At 40.8% G+C, this 15,125-nt stretch overlaps 4 protein-coding genes across 4 annotated transcripts in view; 3 read left to right on the forward strand and 1 right to left on the reverse strand.

Moving 5' to 3' along the window:
- LOC132842105 (GTPase IMAP family member 8) overlaps positions 1–15,125 on the forward strand; it is a 611,624-nt gene that overhangs the window by 416,002 nt on the left and 180,497 nt on the right. The gene's annotated exons all lie outside the window — the stretch shown is intronic.
- LOC132842477 (uncharacterized) overlaps positions 1–15,125 on the forward strand; it is a 301,251-nt gene that overhangs the window by 253,342 nt on the left and 32,784 nt on the right. The window lies entirely within an intron of this gene.
- Positions 2,365–11,979, forward strand: sox10 (SRY-box transcription factor 10). The gene is made up of 4 exons (XM_060865217.1): positions 2,365–2,579; positions 8,085–8,735; positions 9,781–10,037; positions 10,121–11,979. Exons 2-4 carry the CDS (start codon positions 8,314–8,316, stop codon positions 10,840–10,842), a joined length of 1,401 nt encoding a protein of 466 aa, XP_060721200.1. The 5' UTR covers positions 2,365–2,579; positions 8,085–8,313; the 3' UTR covers positions 10,843–11,979.
- polr2f (RNA polymerase II, I and III subunit F) overlaps positions 13,232–15,125 on the reverse strand; it is a 3,245-nt gene continuing 1,351 nt past the window's right edge. The window contains exons 2-5 of the mRNA XM_060865233.1: positions 14,880–14,949; positions 14,582–14,712; positions 13,976–14,047; positions 13,232–13,457 (exon numbers count right to left, since the gene is read on the reverse strand). Coding sequence (XP_060721216.1) covers positions 13,367–13,457; positions 13,976–14,047; positions 14,582–14,712; positions 14,880–14,949 — 364 coding nt within the window. The 3' untranslated portion in view covers positions 13,232–13,366. The remainder of the gene's footprint in view (positions 13,458–13,975; positions 14,048–14,581; positions 14,713–14,879; positions 14,950–15,125) is intronic.

A 15,125-nucleotide genomic window follows, 5' to 3' on the forward strand; every position in this document is an offset into this window, starting at 1 on the left:
ACCCTACTGCAGTGCATCATTAACATATCACCGAAAATTAATTACACACACACACACACACATACATACACACACACACACACACATTAGTGGTAGCAGTGAGTTAGTGTTAGTTAGCGGCTAGTTTGCTAGTAAAGTTTTCACATGATTCCTGGGTAAAGACACAATAACACAGCCGTCATGTTGATACTGTGGTAATAAACACTGAATATGAGCTCGTGTAACAACGGACAGGTAAAAAACACTCGCTTCTTTATTATGACAAATGTCTGGTTTTTATTCCCCCTTTCCGAGGGGACAACAAAATATCAGCATGATTCATAGCACTAAAACTCTGCAACACACACACACACACACACACACACACACACACACACACACACACACACACACACACACACACACACGCACATAAAGATCGAAAGTTAGAACGGAAATTAAAAATGATTTCGTTAAATAAAGCACTGTCTAATTTCATATATAATTGTAACATTATTAAAATAAAAAAAAAAATTAACAGAGAAAAGTGCACGTGAAGAATTAACACCGGATATTACATGATATTACACCTAGAGTAAAGGCACTTATTAACACTGAGCATGTGTAAAGTGTGAGAAGTTTAATTAATGTTAATGAGCTTTATTCCTGAGGTGATTAATAATCATTCTAAACGTCTATAGACACAAATGTTCAGTCTGTATTATTACTGCTCTTATTAATCTCCAGGTCATTAACATCACTGCAGTTAACACCAATAAGGAGAATTAATAGAAATCGGTGATTTAATAATGTAATAATTTAATAATGTAATAATTTAATAATCTAATGATTCATCGATGTATTATTATTGTATTATATTAATCAAATCAAATCATTTATTTTTTAAAACACATATGATTTAATATTTAGTGTGTAGTTTAGTGTGTATTTTGTGTGTAGTTTAGTGTGAAATTTAGTGAGTATTTTGTGTGTAGTTTAGTGTGTATTTTGTGTGTAGTTTAGTGTGTATTTTGTGTGTAGTTTAGTGTGAAATTTAGTGTGTATTTTGTGTGTAGTTTAGTGTGTATTTTGTGTGTAGTTTAGTGTGAAATTTAGTGTGTATTTTGTGTGTAGTTTAGTGTGTATTTTGTGTGTAGTTTAGTGTATATTTTGTGTGTAGTTTAGTGTGAAATTTAGTGAGTATTTTGTGTGTAGTTTAGTGTGTATTTTAGTGTGTAGTTTAGTGTGTATTTTGTGTGTAGTTTAGTGTGAAATTTAGTGTGTATTTTGTGTGTAGTTTAGTGTTTATTTTAGTGTGTATTTTGTGTGTAGTTTAGTGTGAAATTTAGTGAGTATTTTGTGTGTAGTTTAGTGTGTATTTTAGTGTGTAGTTTAGTGTGTATTTTGTGTGTAGTTTAGTGTGAAATTTAGTGAGTATTTTGTGTGTAGTTTAGTGTGTATTTTGTGTGTAGTTTAGTGTGTATTTTGTGTGTAGTTTAGTGTGAAATTTAGTGAGTATTTTGTGTGTAGTTTAGTGTGTATTTTAATGTGTAGTTTAGTGTGTATTTTGTGTGTAGTTTAGTGTGAAATTTAGTGTGTATTTTGTGTGTAGTTTAGTGTCTATTTTGTGTGTAGTTTAGTGTGAAATTTAGTGTGTAGTTTAGTGTGTATTTTGTGTGTAGTTTAGTGTGAAATTTAGTGTGTATTTTGTGTGTAGTTTAGTGTGTATTTTGTGTGTAGTTTAGTGTGTATTTTGTGTGTAGTTTAGTGTGAAATTTAGTGTGTATTTTGTGTGTAGTTTAGTGTGTATTTTGTGTGTAGTTTAGTGTGAAATTTAGTGTGTAGTTGAGTGTGTATTTTGTGTGTAGTTTAGTGTGTATTTTGTGTGTAGTTTAGTGTGAAATTTAGTGTGTATTTTGTGTGTAGTTTAGTGTGTATTTTAGTGTGTAGTTTAGTGTGTATTTTGTGTGTAGTTTAGTGTGAAATTTATGCGATTTGTGTTAATTGACATATTGACATGACGTCACACTCTGTACAATTCGTTAGTTTATTTTCCGTCCCAATCGGATTTTGAATGAAAACTGCGGTGATGAATGTTTGTGTGTTTAAAAACCCGACACTGAACACATTTACTACATCTTATTCAGCAAAATGAAGAATTGTGATTGGTTACTGGGAGGAGCGGCAGCATCCAATCAGCGCTGTGCTGAGCAACAGGTCAACAGCGCGTGCGCGTTTTCCTTGTTTTTTCTTTTCTTGACTTTTTTAGCATCATTACTTTCTCTCCCCCCCCTCTCTCTCTCCCCCTCTCTCTCTCCTTCTCTCCCACCCTGTCGCTCTCTCTCTCTCTCTCTCCCCCCCCTCTCTCCCCCCTCTCTCTCTCCTCACACAACGGGGCTCTTTAAGTTTGAGCTCGCGACACAGAGCAGCCATTCATCCCGGACAGCCGCAGGAGCGCGAGCCGCATAGAGAGAGAGTGAGAGAGAGATAGAGAGAGAGAGAGAGTGTGTGCGTGAGCGGAGAATAGAGCACACATACGCACACACGCACGCACACGCACGCGCGCGCACGCCGCGATTCTGGACCAGCGCCGTCAAGAAGTAAGAAAATCTTTATTTCATAATTTTATAATGTTTTACACGCCGAGTGTTATTTTAATAATATGTTTTAATCTAAAAACATTATTATTATTATTATTATTATTATTATTATTATTATTATTATTATTATTACTATTATTATTATTATTATTATATAATTAGAGATTAAAGATAACTAAGAAAAAAGAAAGAAGAAAGAAAGAAACTTTTATCGACAACTGAAATATAAAGTTTAATATAAATAATTAAATACATATATATTTATATTTCTTCGAGCAGTTTTCAGATCGAAACTGTCGGGAATTTATTGTTTATTTATTTACTTGATTGTTTATTTATTATTGTTATTAATATTATTATTAAACTGCATTATTTTTTAAATAATTCAACCTAATTGGTGTAAAATCCATCAGTTGTAATTTTCCTGCAATAAAAATACATTTATTTGACATCTTCCTGCTGCCTTCACTGACGCACTGAAGCTCATTAATGTTGTGTAAGTTATAGATCATTACTAAAGCTGACATTCCCTCTACACCGAGCCCTCTACAGCCCCCTACACCGAGTCTCTGGCTAATCACTTATATTTACAATATTTAGAAATAACGGAATATTTTATGTTTAATGTTTATTGTGTTTATAATAATTCTATTTCAGTGTTTGGATCTAACTCACATTATACACTGTGACGAATCGCATTTAATCACAGTGAAGGAGAACAAACTTGATGTAAACTTTGTCTGTGTGTCCTGTGGAATGTCTCGCGGGGACAGAATACAAAGTTATACAGTGTTAATACTAATGTTAATGACACTTTATAACATGTTTATAACCTGTATATGTGCAGCTCAGGAAACTCAGGTTATTTAAACATTTCGAATTCAAGCGGTTTTACTTCTGAGAATCTGTGTGTGTGTGTGTGTGTGTGTGTGTGTGTGTGTGTGTGTGTGTGTGTTTGTGTGTGTGTGTGGCGGCATGTGGGAATTAGGGGCAAATTATTGCTAAGCGGTGCGTGACTATAAACGGGGACAAATGGGGCAATGGAACGCGCGCGCACACACACACACACACACACACACACAAACACACACACACGCACACACACACACACACACACACAAACAAACACACACGCACACACACAAACACACACAAACACACACACACAAACACGCACACACACACAAAAACACACAAACACACACACAAATAATCACACACACACAAACACACGCACACACAAACACAAACACACACACGCACACATACATACACACAAACACACACACACACAAACACACACGGATGCAAATCTTGTGTAAAAACAAATTGTCACATAATCACTGTGTTTAATGTTCAATTGTATTTAATATTTTTTGAAAAAAAAAATTGTCTCATCACGTGATCCGTCACTCGGACCCTTTCTGCTGTAAACTGGAGGAAAATGGCGGCTTTGTGCGGAAATGTGTGTGATGAGGGGAAAAAGACCTGAGTGTAAGTTTATGAAGGCACAAGAGCAGCTCTGTTCTGTAGAGGGAGGACAGGAGTGTACGCGAGACCTGGTCCACACACACTGAGTTTGTGTATGGGGTGTGTGTATCAGTGTTTAGAAGTGTGTGTATACATGTGTAATACAGCTTAAGTTTTATGAAGTTGGACACTGTACTATAGTGGGTTGATTAGATTAGATTAGATTAGATTAGATTAATTTCAGAGTTCTCCTGAGATAGGTCAGATTATATTTAGAGGCCACGCCCACTTTAATTCTTTAGTGAAATATAAATACACTCTCACAGGTACAATGCATCCTCACATCCAGTTCTGTTCATTAAACACTTTATGCCACACTGCAGCGGTTCTGCTGAGAACCTCAGACCTGTTGGCAGTGTAAGGGTTCAGTAACACGGCCAGGTATCTGAATAAAAGAACAGAACCAAATCACACAAAACTACTGTAGAACTGTTCTGTGTAGAACCTGAAGAATTTCCTTTTAAAACAGGTTCCACATAGAGCTGCTATGTGAAAAGAGAAAGAGAAGAGAAATCCTTTAGGAACCTTTAGTTATTTAAGAGGACACACTTCAGGGTATATTAAAAATAACTCCGGCTCTTCTTCAGTTTCTCTGGAGGAACCCAAAAGGTTCTGTTTAGTCATTACAGCAAGTGAAGAATTTACACTAATGCTGATTTCGGATGTGTGTGAGTGAGAGAGAGTGTGTGAGTGAGAGAGAGAGAGTGTGTGTGAGAGAGAGTGAAAGAGAGAGCGTGTGAGAGAGAGTGTGTGTGTGTGAGAGAGAGTGTGTGAGAGAGAGAGTGTGTGTGAGAGAGAGTGAGAGAGAGTGAGAGAGTGAGAGATAGAGTGTGAGTGTGTGAGAGAGAGAGTGTGTGTGAAAGAGTGAAAGAGAGCGTGTGAGAGAGAGTGTGAGTGAGAGAGAGAGTGTGAGAGAGAGAGTGTGAGTGTGAGAGAGAGAGTGTGTGAGAGAGAGTAAGAAAGTGTGTGAGAGAGAAAGTGTGTGTGAGAGAGAGTGAGAGAGTGAGAGATAGAGTGTGTGTGAGATAGAGTGAGAGAGTGTGGGAGAGAGAGTGTGAGTGAGTGAGTGAGTGAGTGATTGAGAGAGAGAGTGTGGGAGAGAGAGTGTGAGTGAGTGAGAGAGTGAGTGAGTGAGAGAGTGTGTGAGAGGCTTTGATGTGATTAATTAAAAGTGGTGTGTGTTGGATGTCATGATTTTAATCTGATCCACTGTCTGTGATTAAAGAATTGTTTACGGGAGACTCAAGCTTCATCTCTCTCTCTCGCTCTCTCTCTCTCTCTCTCTCTCTCTCTCTCTCTCTCTCTCTCTCTCTCTGTCTCTCTCTCTGTGTTGAACAGTAGACATCAGAAATGTGAGCTTTGTGCTCAGTAACAGATGGTGACTGGATGAGAGCAGGAACTGTTCCAGCTGTAATTACTGATCAGCTCCACCTGTGTGTGTGTGTGTGTGTGTGTTTGTTACTGATTAATGACAGGAATCCTGGTTTAACTTTACTCATCTCATTAAACACACTGCAGGCTTGTTTATGTCATAAAATATTCAACTATCGAGTGATTAAGAATATTAATAAGTGTATAATGAATATTAATGAATGTGTAATGAATACGAATGAGTGTACAATGATATAGTGAACTTCAGCAGTGAGCCTTTCATAATGTAAGTGTGTTAGGGTGTGTGTTAAAGTGTGTTAGAGTGTGTGTTAGAGTGTGTTAGGGTGTGTGTTAGAGTGTGTGTTAAAGTGTGTTAGAGTGTGTGTTAGGGTGTGTGTTAGAGTGTGTGATAATGTGTGTGTTAGGGTGTGTGTTAGAGTGTTTTAGAGTGTGTGTTAGGGTGTGTGTTAGAGTGTGTGTTAGGGGTGTTAGAGTGTGCATTAGAGTGTGTGTTAGGGGTGTTAGAGTGTGCATTACATGTGTTAGAGTGTGTTAAAGTGTGTTAGAGTGTGTGTTAGGTTGTGTGTTAGAATGTGCGTTAGAGTGTGTTAGATTGTGTAATTAGGTGTGTGTTAGAGTGTGTGTTAGGGTGTCTGTTGGAGTGTGTGATAATGTTTGTGTTAGGGTGTGTGTTAGAGTATGCGTTAAAGTGTGTTAGATTGTGTAATTGGGTGTGTGTTAAAGTGTGTGTTAGGGTATGCATTCGGGTGTGTTCTAGGGTGTGTGTTAGAATGTGTATTTTAGTGTGTTTTAGAGTGTGTATTTGGGTGTGTGTTAGGGTGTGTGTTAGGGTGTGTGTTACAGTGTGTGTTAGTGTGTTTTAGAGTGTGTGTTGGAGAGTGTGTCAGGGTGTGTGTTGTGTATTAGAGTGTGTGATAATGTGTTAGAATGTGTGTTTGTGTGTTAGATTGTGTGTTAATTTGTGTGTTAGAATGTGTGTTAGAGTGTGTGTTAATGTGTGTTTTACAGTGTGTGTTAGAGTGTGTGTTAGGGTGTGTGTTAGAGTGTGTGTTAGGGTATGTGTTAGAGTGTGTGTTAGGGTATGTGTTAGTGTGTGTTAGGGTATGTGTTAGTGTGTGTTAGGGTATGTGTTAGAGTGTGTGTTAGGGTATGTGTTAGTGTGTGTGTTAGGGTATGTGTTAGTGTGTGTTAGGGTATGTGTTAGTGTGTGTTAAGGTATGTGTTAGAGTGTGTGTTAGGCTATTTGTTAGTGTGTGTGTTAGGGTATGTGTTAGTGTGTGTTAGGGTGTGTGTTAGGGTATGTGTTAGAGTGTGTGTTAGGGTGTGTGTTAGGATGTGTGTTAGCGTGTGTGTTAGAATGTGTGTTAGGGTGTGTGTTAGAGTGTGTGTTAGGGTGTGTATTTAGGTGTGTGTTAGTGTGTGTGTTAGAGTGTGTGTTAGTGTGTGTGTTAGGGTTTGTGTTAGGGTGTGTATTTGGGTGTGTGTTAGGGTGTGTGTTACGGTGTGTATTTGGGTGTGTGTTAGGGTGTGTGTTAGGGTGTGTATTTGGGTGTGTGTTAGGGTGTGTATTTGGGTGTGTGTTAGGGTGTGTATTTGGGTGTGTGTTAGGGTGTGTGTGTTAGTGTGTGTGTTAGTGTGTGTATTTGGGTGTGTGTTAGGGTGTGTGTTAGGGTGTGTATTTGGGTGTGTGTTAGTGTGTGTTAGGGTGTGTGTTAGGGTGTGTATTTGGGTGTGTGTTAGGGTGTGTATATGGGTGTGTGTTAGGGTGTGTATTTGGGTGTGTGTTAGTGTGTGTATTTGGGTGTGTGTTAGGGTGTGTATTTGGGTGTGTGTTAGGGTGTGTATTTGGGTGTGTGTGTTAGGGTGTGTATTTGGGTGTGTGTTAGTGTGTGTGTTAGTGTGTGTGTTAGGGTGTGTGTTAGGGTGTGTATTTGGGTGTGTGTAGTTTGTAGTTTACATGTGTATGTGAGTGTACTGGGAAACACTGAGCAGTCAAACTCTTGAACAGATGTCTGATTGAGCACTGCTGAACGGGTGTGGTAAGTGTGTGTGTGTGTGTGTGTGTGTGTGTGTGTGTGTGTGTTTATCCAGTCTAGCCATCATGAAGTGGAGTGCTGTGCTGCTCATGCTCTCCTGGGAACCTGAAATAACTGTTAAACTTTACACAGTAGCCTGGAATAAAACACACACACACACACACACACACACACACACACACACACACACACAGGCGGCAGGTCGACGCCACCATGTAGAAATGTTGTTGTTATTTCTTTACTATATTTGCTCTACACTAATACACTGAGTTCTGGACTCTGATTGGTCAGAAGCTCTGACTGTAACACAGGTTTAATATTAATGCACTCGTATTCATATCCTTATGGTTTCTATAGCAACAGCTCATTAACAGAGAGGTGTACAGCTCACATTTCACTGATAATTAACAGATTATAAACACAGAGCATCACTGCATTCAGTTGGTTCCTGGATGAGTGTTAATTGTAGCACTATAAGAACATTACAGAAGTCTTCAGCGTTGCTCTGAACACTGAACACTAACAAATGATCTGTGTTTCCTGGTAGGTGTGTGAGTGAGCTGCTGAATGCTGAACCTTCACACAGCACCAGGAGAACCACATCAGGAACCTGGATGGACACGTCATCCTAATAAAAGTTCAGGCTACAAACAGAGCTAAAATATTCCCAGTGAAGTAGACTGTTCTCCAGAGGACAAGGTCAGAGGTCAGAGGTCAGAGAGATTTACTTGTCATCAGTGTGGTGAACATCTCAGATCACCTGCTGAGTGTAGAAGATGTCGACTGAAGAACAGAGTCTGTCAGAGGTGGAGCTGAGTCCCGGAGTGTCGGACGATGGTGGCTCCGTGTCCCCGGGGCGGGCGGGTCACCCAGGAGACTCTCAGCTGGTGTCAGGAGACGGGGTGGAGGAGGATGGGGCAGGACTGTCTCACACAGGAGTGTCAGTAAAATCAGACGATGATGACGAGCGCTTCCCCATCGGCATCCGTGAGGCAGTCAGTCAGGTGTTAAATGGGTACGACTGGACGCTGGTGCCCATGCCAGTGCGCGTCAACACGGGCAGCAAGAGCAAGCCGCATGTCAAGAGGCCCATGAACGCCTTCATGGTGTGGGCTCAGGCTGCACGCCGCAAACTGGCTGACCAGTACCCTCATCTACACAACGCTGAACTCAGCAAGACACTCGGCAAGCTGTGGAGGTGAAGACATGTCTGTCTCTGTATCTCTGTCTGTCTGTATCTCTGCCTGTCTGTCTGTCTGTCTGTATCTCTGTCTGTCTGTCTGTCTGTCTGTCTGTCTGTCTGTCTGTATCTCTGTCTGTCTGTCTGTATCTCTGTCTGTCTGTCTGTCTGTCTGTCTGTCTGTCTGTATCTTTGTCTGTCTGTCTGTCTCTGTCTGTCTGTCTGTCTCTGTCTGTCTCTCTCTGTCTGTCTGTCTGTATCTCTGTCTGTCTGTCTGTCTGTATCTCTGTCTGTCTGTCTGTCTGTATCTCTGTCTGTCTGTCTGTCTGTCTGTCTGTATCTCTGTCTGTCTGTCTGTCTGTATCACTGTCTGTCTGTCTGTATCTCTGTCTGTCTGTCTCTGTCTGTATCTTTGTCTGTCTGTCTGTCTTTGTCTGTCTGTCTGTCTCTGTCTGTATCTTTGTCTGTCTGTCTGTCTGACTGTCTCTGTCTGTCTGTCTGTCTGTCTCTGTCTGTCTGTCTGTCTCTGTCTGTATCTTTGTCTGTCTGTCTGTCTATCTCTGTCTGTATCTTTGTCTGTCTGTCTGTCTGTCTCTGTCTGTCTGTCTGTCTGTCTCTGTCTGTCTGTCTCTGTCTGTATCTTTGTCTGTCTGTCTGTCTCTCTGTCTATCTCTCTGTCTGTCTCTCTGTCTGTCTGTCTCTGTTCTCCACAACACAGTAACACAGTAATATTGTTCGTGTATTAAAGCTCTTCAGCTGTGTGTGTTAATTGTTGTGTGTTTTGCCCCTGGTGGGGTCAGAGGTCGAGCTGTAATGGGGGTAATAAGGGTTTATCTTCATGTTTAATGTGGAACTCAGAGACTCTAATGGACTCGTCATCATCATCATGTTTGTTACAACTGTGTGTGTGTGTGTGTGTGTGTGTGTGTGTGTGTGTTGCTAGTGGGCTATGAAAGGACATCTTCAGAAAGTTGTGTTTATTTATTACTCGCTCACCTGCTCCAAGGATCACGTGTGTGTGTGTGTGTGTGTGTGTGTGTGTGTGTGTGTGTGTATGTCGCAGACTCCTGAACGAGAACGATAAGCGGCCGTTCATCGAGGAGGCGGAGCGTCTGAGGAAGCAGCATAAGAAAGATTATCCAGAGTATAAATACCAGCCCAGGAGACGGAAGAACGGGAAGCCGGGATCAAGCACCGACAGCGACGCCCACTCTGAAGGTGATGTCACTCACAGCCAATCACATTACAAGAGCCTCCACCTGGAGGCGGGGCATGGTGCTGGGTCTCCTCTGTCTGATGGACACCACACACACCCTGCAGGTGAGACACTACACACATGAACACACTCTGTAGGATTCTGTTGATCTTCTCTCATCCAAATCTTTCCTCCTCTCCATGTTCAGGTTCCAGCCACAGCCCTCCGACCCCTCCCACTACTCCTAAAACAGAGCTCCAGGGTGGCAAATCAGGAGAGGGGAAGAGAGAGGGTGGGGCCAGAGGGATGGGAGTTGGGGCAGATGGAAGCTCCGCCTCCTCATCTTCTTCCTCTTCTTCAAAACCTCACCTGGATTTTGTCAATGTCGACATTGGTGAGATCAGCCATGATGTGATGGCCAACATGGAGCCGTTTGATGTCAACGAGTTTGACCAGTACCTGCCTCCGAATGGGCACCACCCATCAGGCTCAGGCTCCGCCTCCTGCCCCGCCCCATCTCCTTCTCCTTACTCCTACTGGCTGTCAAAGCAGCAGCTAAGCTCAGAAGCTGGGAAACCACAGATCAAGAGCGAGACCCATTTCACGGGTAATGCTGATACTTCTGTGGGCGGGGCTTCCACATCAGGGGGTGGAGCATCAGCTCATGTCACATACACACCTCTCAGTCTGCCTCATTATGGCTCTGCCTTCCCCTCTTTGGCCTCAAGGGCGGCACCATTTGCCGAATACGGAGATCACCAAGCATCCGGATCATATTACACACACTCTGGCCAATCAGGCCTTTACTCCGCCTTCTCCTACATGAGCTCCGCCCAGAGGCCTATTTACACTGCTATCACTGACCCTGCCCCTGGGAATAGCCCCACCCACTGGGAACAGCCTGTTTATACCACCCTGACCCGGCCGTAACACACACACAGACACACACATACAAGAGAATGAGACATTATGATGACAAAGTTTATAATGATGATGATGACGATGAGTAACAATAATGCTTTTGTCTCAGACACACAGATCACAACTGTTATGGGAAAAAAGTTTCATAGCCCACTAGCAATACACACACACACACACACACACACACACACACAGTTGTAACAAACATGATGATGATGATGAATATTTGTCTAACTATGAATATGGCTAATCACACACAGGAAGGCAAGGATAAAACCTAGCCCAAACACACACACACACACACACAAAGGACATTTTCAGCACTCATATGGAATGGAAATTGAGTGTCAGTGTTTCTGAAGGACATTTTTTACCTGCACATTTAAACATTAAACTTTTAAACATGTTATTATTATTATTATTATTATTATTATTATTATTATGAACTAATCATTTTTTGTTATTAACCAAAACGAGGCCTTTCCTTTGTTGTTGTTGTTGTAATCCCTGTTGTGGATGTTTTGTCGTCATGGTGACGGCTGTGCCACATGTTGGTGATGAACTGAGTGTAAATATGTTAATGTCAGTGTGAGGAGCATCGTGTTAATGTCATACAACACTGTAACACATTTATACACCAGCCTCCAGTGCCTTCAGCCTTCACAACACACACACACACACACACACACACACACACACACACACACTCATTTAGATGTGTGAGAGATTTTTAAAAAATTATAACGTTTCATAAAGGACAGAAACACAGCCGTCAGAATTCCTGAGGGGTGGAGCTTGTACACGATGGGCGGAGCTTGTATCCAGTGGGCGGGGCATCCACACACTGATGATTTATTTCATGGACACATTGTTAATATTTTCACTCTCTTCTTTTACATTTTTCTATTTTTAACTTTAGTGTTCATTGGTCAATATTCTGTAGGATTATATATAAACTATACAGAAACTATACAGTGTTAGAGAATCTACACACAGTAGGTGGAGTTTATTTATATTATTGGTTTTATTCCTTCGTTTTATTTTAAGTTACTTTTTTGTGTTAATTGTTTTCTGATTTTTGTTAATGTGTTTCATTAGAAACTAACGACACATACTAAATAAAACTCGGTCCAATTTTCTATAAAACTGCTGTCTTTATGTCACACACACACACACACACACACACACTTCAGAATAGTGTGATGACGTGTTTTTTTTTTGATGTAACAGTCAGATTGTGTGAGAGACGTCGCAGTGTTACACCACCACAGCCTCATGCACTTTATACACACATTCCAGCAGACAAGTTTCTGTGTGTGTGTGTGTGTGTGTGTGGGGCTAAGCCCGATTTCTAATTCCCTTCATTTAATCAGCTGTGATACTTTACACTAAACAAAGAGAACCATTCAGCATTCAGAGAGAGAGAGAGAGAGAGAGAGAGAGACAGAGAGAGAGACAGAGAGAGAGAGAGAGAGAGAGAGACTGCAGCTTTATAAAGGTCCAGGAGCAGGAGATAGAAGGTAGTGAACATTATTAGGCTTCATTTCTTCACCTCACTCTGAGTTCATAATAATTATTTCTATATACAGAATATCTCTTTATATGAGAACATGTAAGTCACAGCATCAGTGTTCAGAACATCTAAAATTTCACAAAATGAATAAATATTTTTACTGTGAGGAAAAAAACAGACCTTCAGACTGACTGTGACATGGCAGCGATGGTTATCAGGACATTTGTGTTTCTGTATCAGAACACTGAAGGTTTAAATACAGACTGAAGGTTTAAATACAGACTGAAGGTTTAAATACAGACTGAAGGTTTAAACACAATAATAAAATAAAGGAGGTTTGGGCTTCATGACCACAGTCACATCTACAACTTCATCCACAATGAAGTGATCCAGAACAAACACTTCACTTTCTGACACTTACAATTTCATTGTAACTTTGAACAAATGTTTTAAACTCATGGTATCTTAAGTATGTAACTTAGTGAGCCAGCATCAATGTATTCAATGTTAGAGATTTAAGCACTTATGTACGTCGCTCTGGATAAGGGGGTCTGTCACATGGTGTAAATGTAAATGTAAATGTAAACAGATCCACAGAGTCGTTATTAATCCACATCAAAAACTGCATCAGACACAAAACAGTCAGATTTAAATCAGAACATTAACAGCAGAAGGGAAATGACTCCAATACATTTAACACTGATTACTGATCAAATAGAGTTTCATTAAATAATAACAGATCTAAATGTGTCTGTAAAAGTCAGCTCTAGATTCTGGAGCTTTATCTTTACACTCAGTCTGGAGTCTGAAGTCAGAACAGAGACGTTAGAGCTTTAGTAAAAACATCAGACTTCACCAAGAGAAATAAAAGATAATGAGTGGAAATATTTTATACAAAAAGATTTATTGTGTTAATAAAACAAACTAAAAGTCACTAAATAACGAAAAGGAGACTCCCTCTAGTGGAGAGAGTTAGTCACTGCACACAGACCATTGTACAGGAGTGTGTGTGTGTGTGTGTTAGTCAGTGATGATGAGCTCGTCACAGCCCCAGTCCTCATAGCTCCCATCAGGCAGATACCTCCGGATGATGATGGGGATTTTTCTGCCTCTGTAAGTCACACAACACACAACACACACTTACACACACTTACACACAACACACACTTACACACAACACACACTTACACACTACACCACAACAATCTTTTATAGTTCTAATACAAACTCATCTCACACAGGAAGAAGATTCAGCACTGACATTACAGTCATTTGAAGAGACACTGTGTTTGTCCACAGATACACAGCACATAAATACAGAAATATTACATAAACACCAGGATATAAGGTTTGTGAGTAACCACAGTGCAGATGGTGTGTGTGTGTGTGATGGTACCCTCTGGTGGAGAGTGTTGGAGTTGTCAATGTGGTGCAGTGTGAACAGCAGAGAAAAACAATGAAGATCAAAATATCTATTACACTCACTCACTCACACACACACACACACACACACACACACACACACACACACACACACACACACACACACCATAATAATAACATTACAGAAATGATACTGTGTCTCTCGAGCTGTGTGTGTGTGTGTGTGTGTGTGTGTGTGTGTCCTACTTGAGCTCCTTCATGGCGATCTGCAGAGGGTCCGTTTCTCCCTCCAACTCCACCATCACTGGTGCACACATCCTGTGTGGACAGGAAATGATGTCACTCAACTCTCCCTGGCTTAATATTCTAACAGTAACACAGAGAGGTGGTGTGTGTCGAGTGAATGTGAGAGAACAGACACACTCACTGGTCACTTTATTCGGAACACCTGTATAGTATCTATGATGTGACTCCATCAGCCCTTGATTTAGTGTGTAAATCATCAGGTTACTGATCAGAAGGATGCGAGTTTAAATCCCATTAAAGTCTAAAGTGAGACCTTTAACCATCAAATACTAAATCAGTTAAAACATATAAAGCATTTAGCAAACAGAGGAACTTACATTTTTATCTCATTTATACACCTGAGCAATTGAGGGTTAAGGGCTCAGTGTCAGTTTGGTGGACCTGGGATTCGAACTCACAACCTTCTGATTGGTAAATCAACACCTCACTGCACTAGGCTACCACATCAACAAAGGTAAACGTAAATAATCACATGAGTGAGCAGGTGCACTGGTGTTCCTATTAAAGTGTGTGTGTGTGTGCATGCGCGAATGTGTGTGTATCTACGCAATCTGTAGTGCTCTGGTCCCCAGCACTCTGGCTCTCTCATATTTGGTCATGTACGGTGTAGTGATCCGCTTCTGATTGGCCTGCTGTCCTTCTCCTGCTGGGAGAATCTGTACGTTCTCCTGATCCTCCTACACACACACACACACACACACACACACACACACAAACACAAACACACACACAAACACACACACACACACACACACACACACACACACACACACACAGGAGTCTACACTGAACTGCAGGTTGTTAGTAATAATAACTAAACTGATGGACTGAGAATAAAACTTACATCCTCCACATTTTCCAGGTCGTCCAAACCTTCATCCTCCTCCACATCATCAAAATCTCCATCATCAAAACTGTTAATAACAAAAACACACACACACACGCACGCACACACACAGTGATTTTAATATTAAATAATCACCATGTTTAATGATTCGTACCCTTTAAATATTATAATGTTTTAATAAACTAAAGAAAAGCCTTTGATCTTAACGACGACCTGCAGACACATCTTTAAGGTCTCCACAGG

The sequence above is a fragment of the Tachysurus vachellii genome, chromosome 3 (genome assembly GCF_030014155.1).
Source record: "Tachysurus vachellii isolate PV-2020 chromosome 3, HZAU_Pvac_v1, whole genome shotgun sequence".
Classification (NCBI taxonomy): domain Eukaryota; kingdom Metazoa; phylum Chordata; class Actinopteri; order Siluriformes; family Bagridae; genus Tachysurus; species Tachysurus vachellii.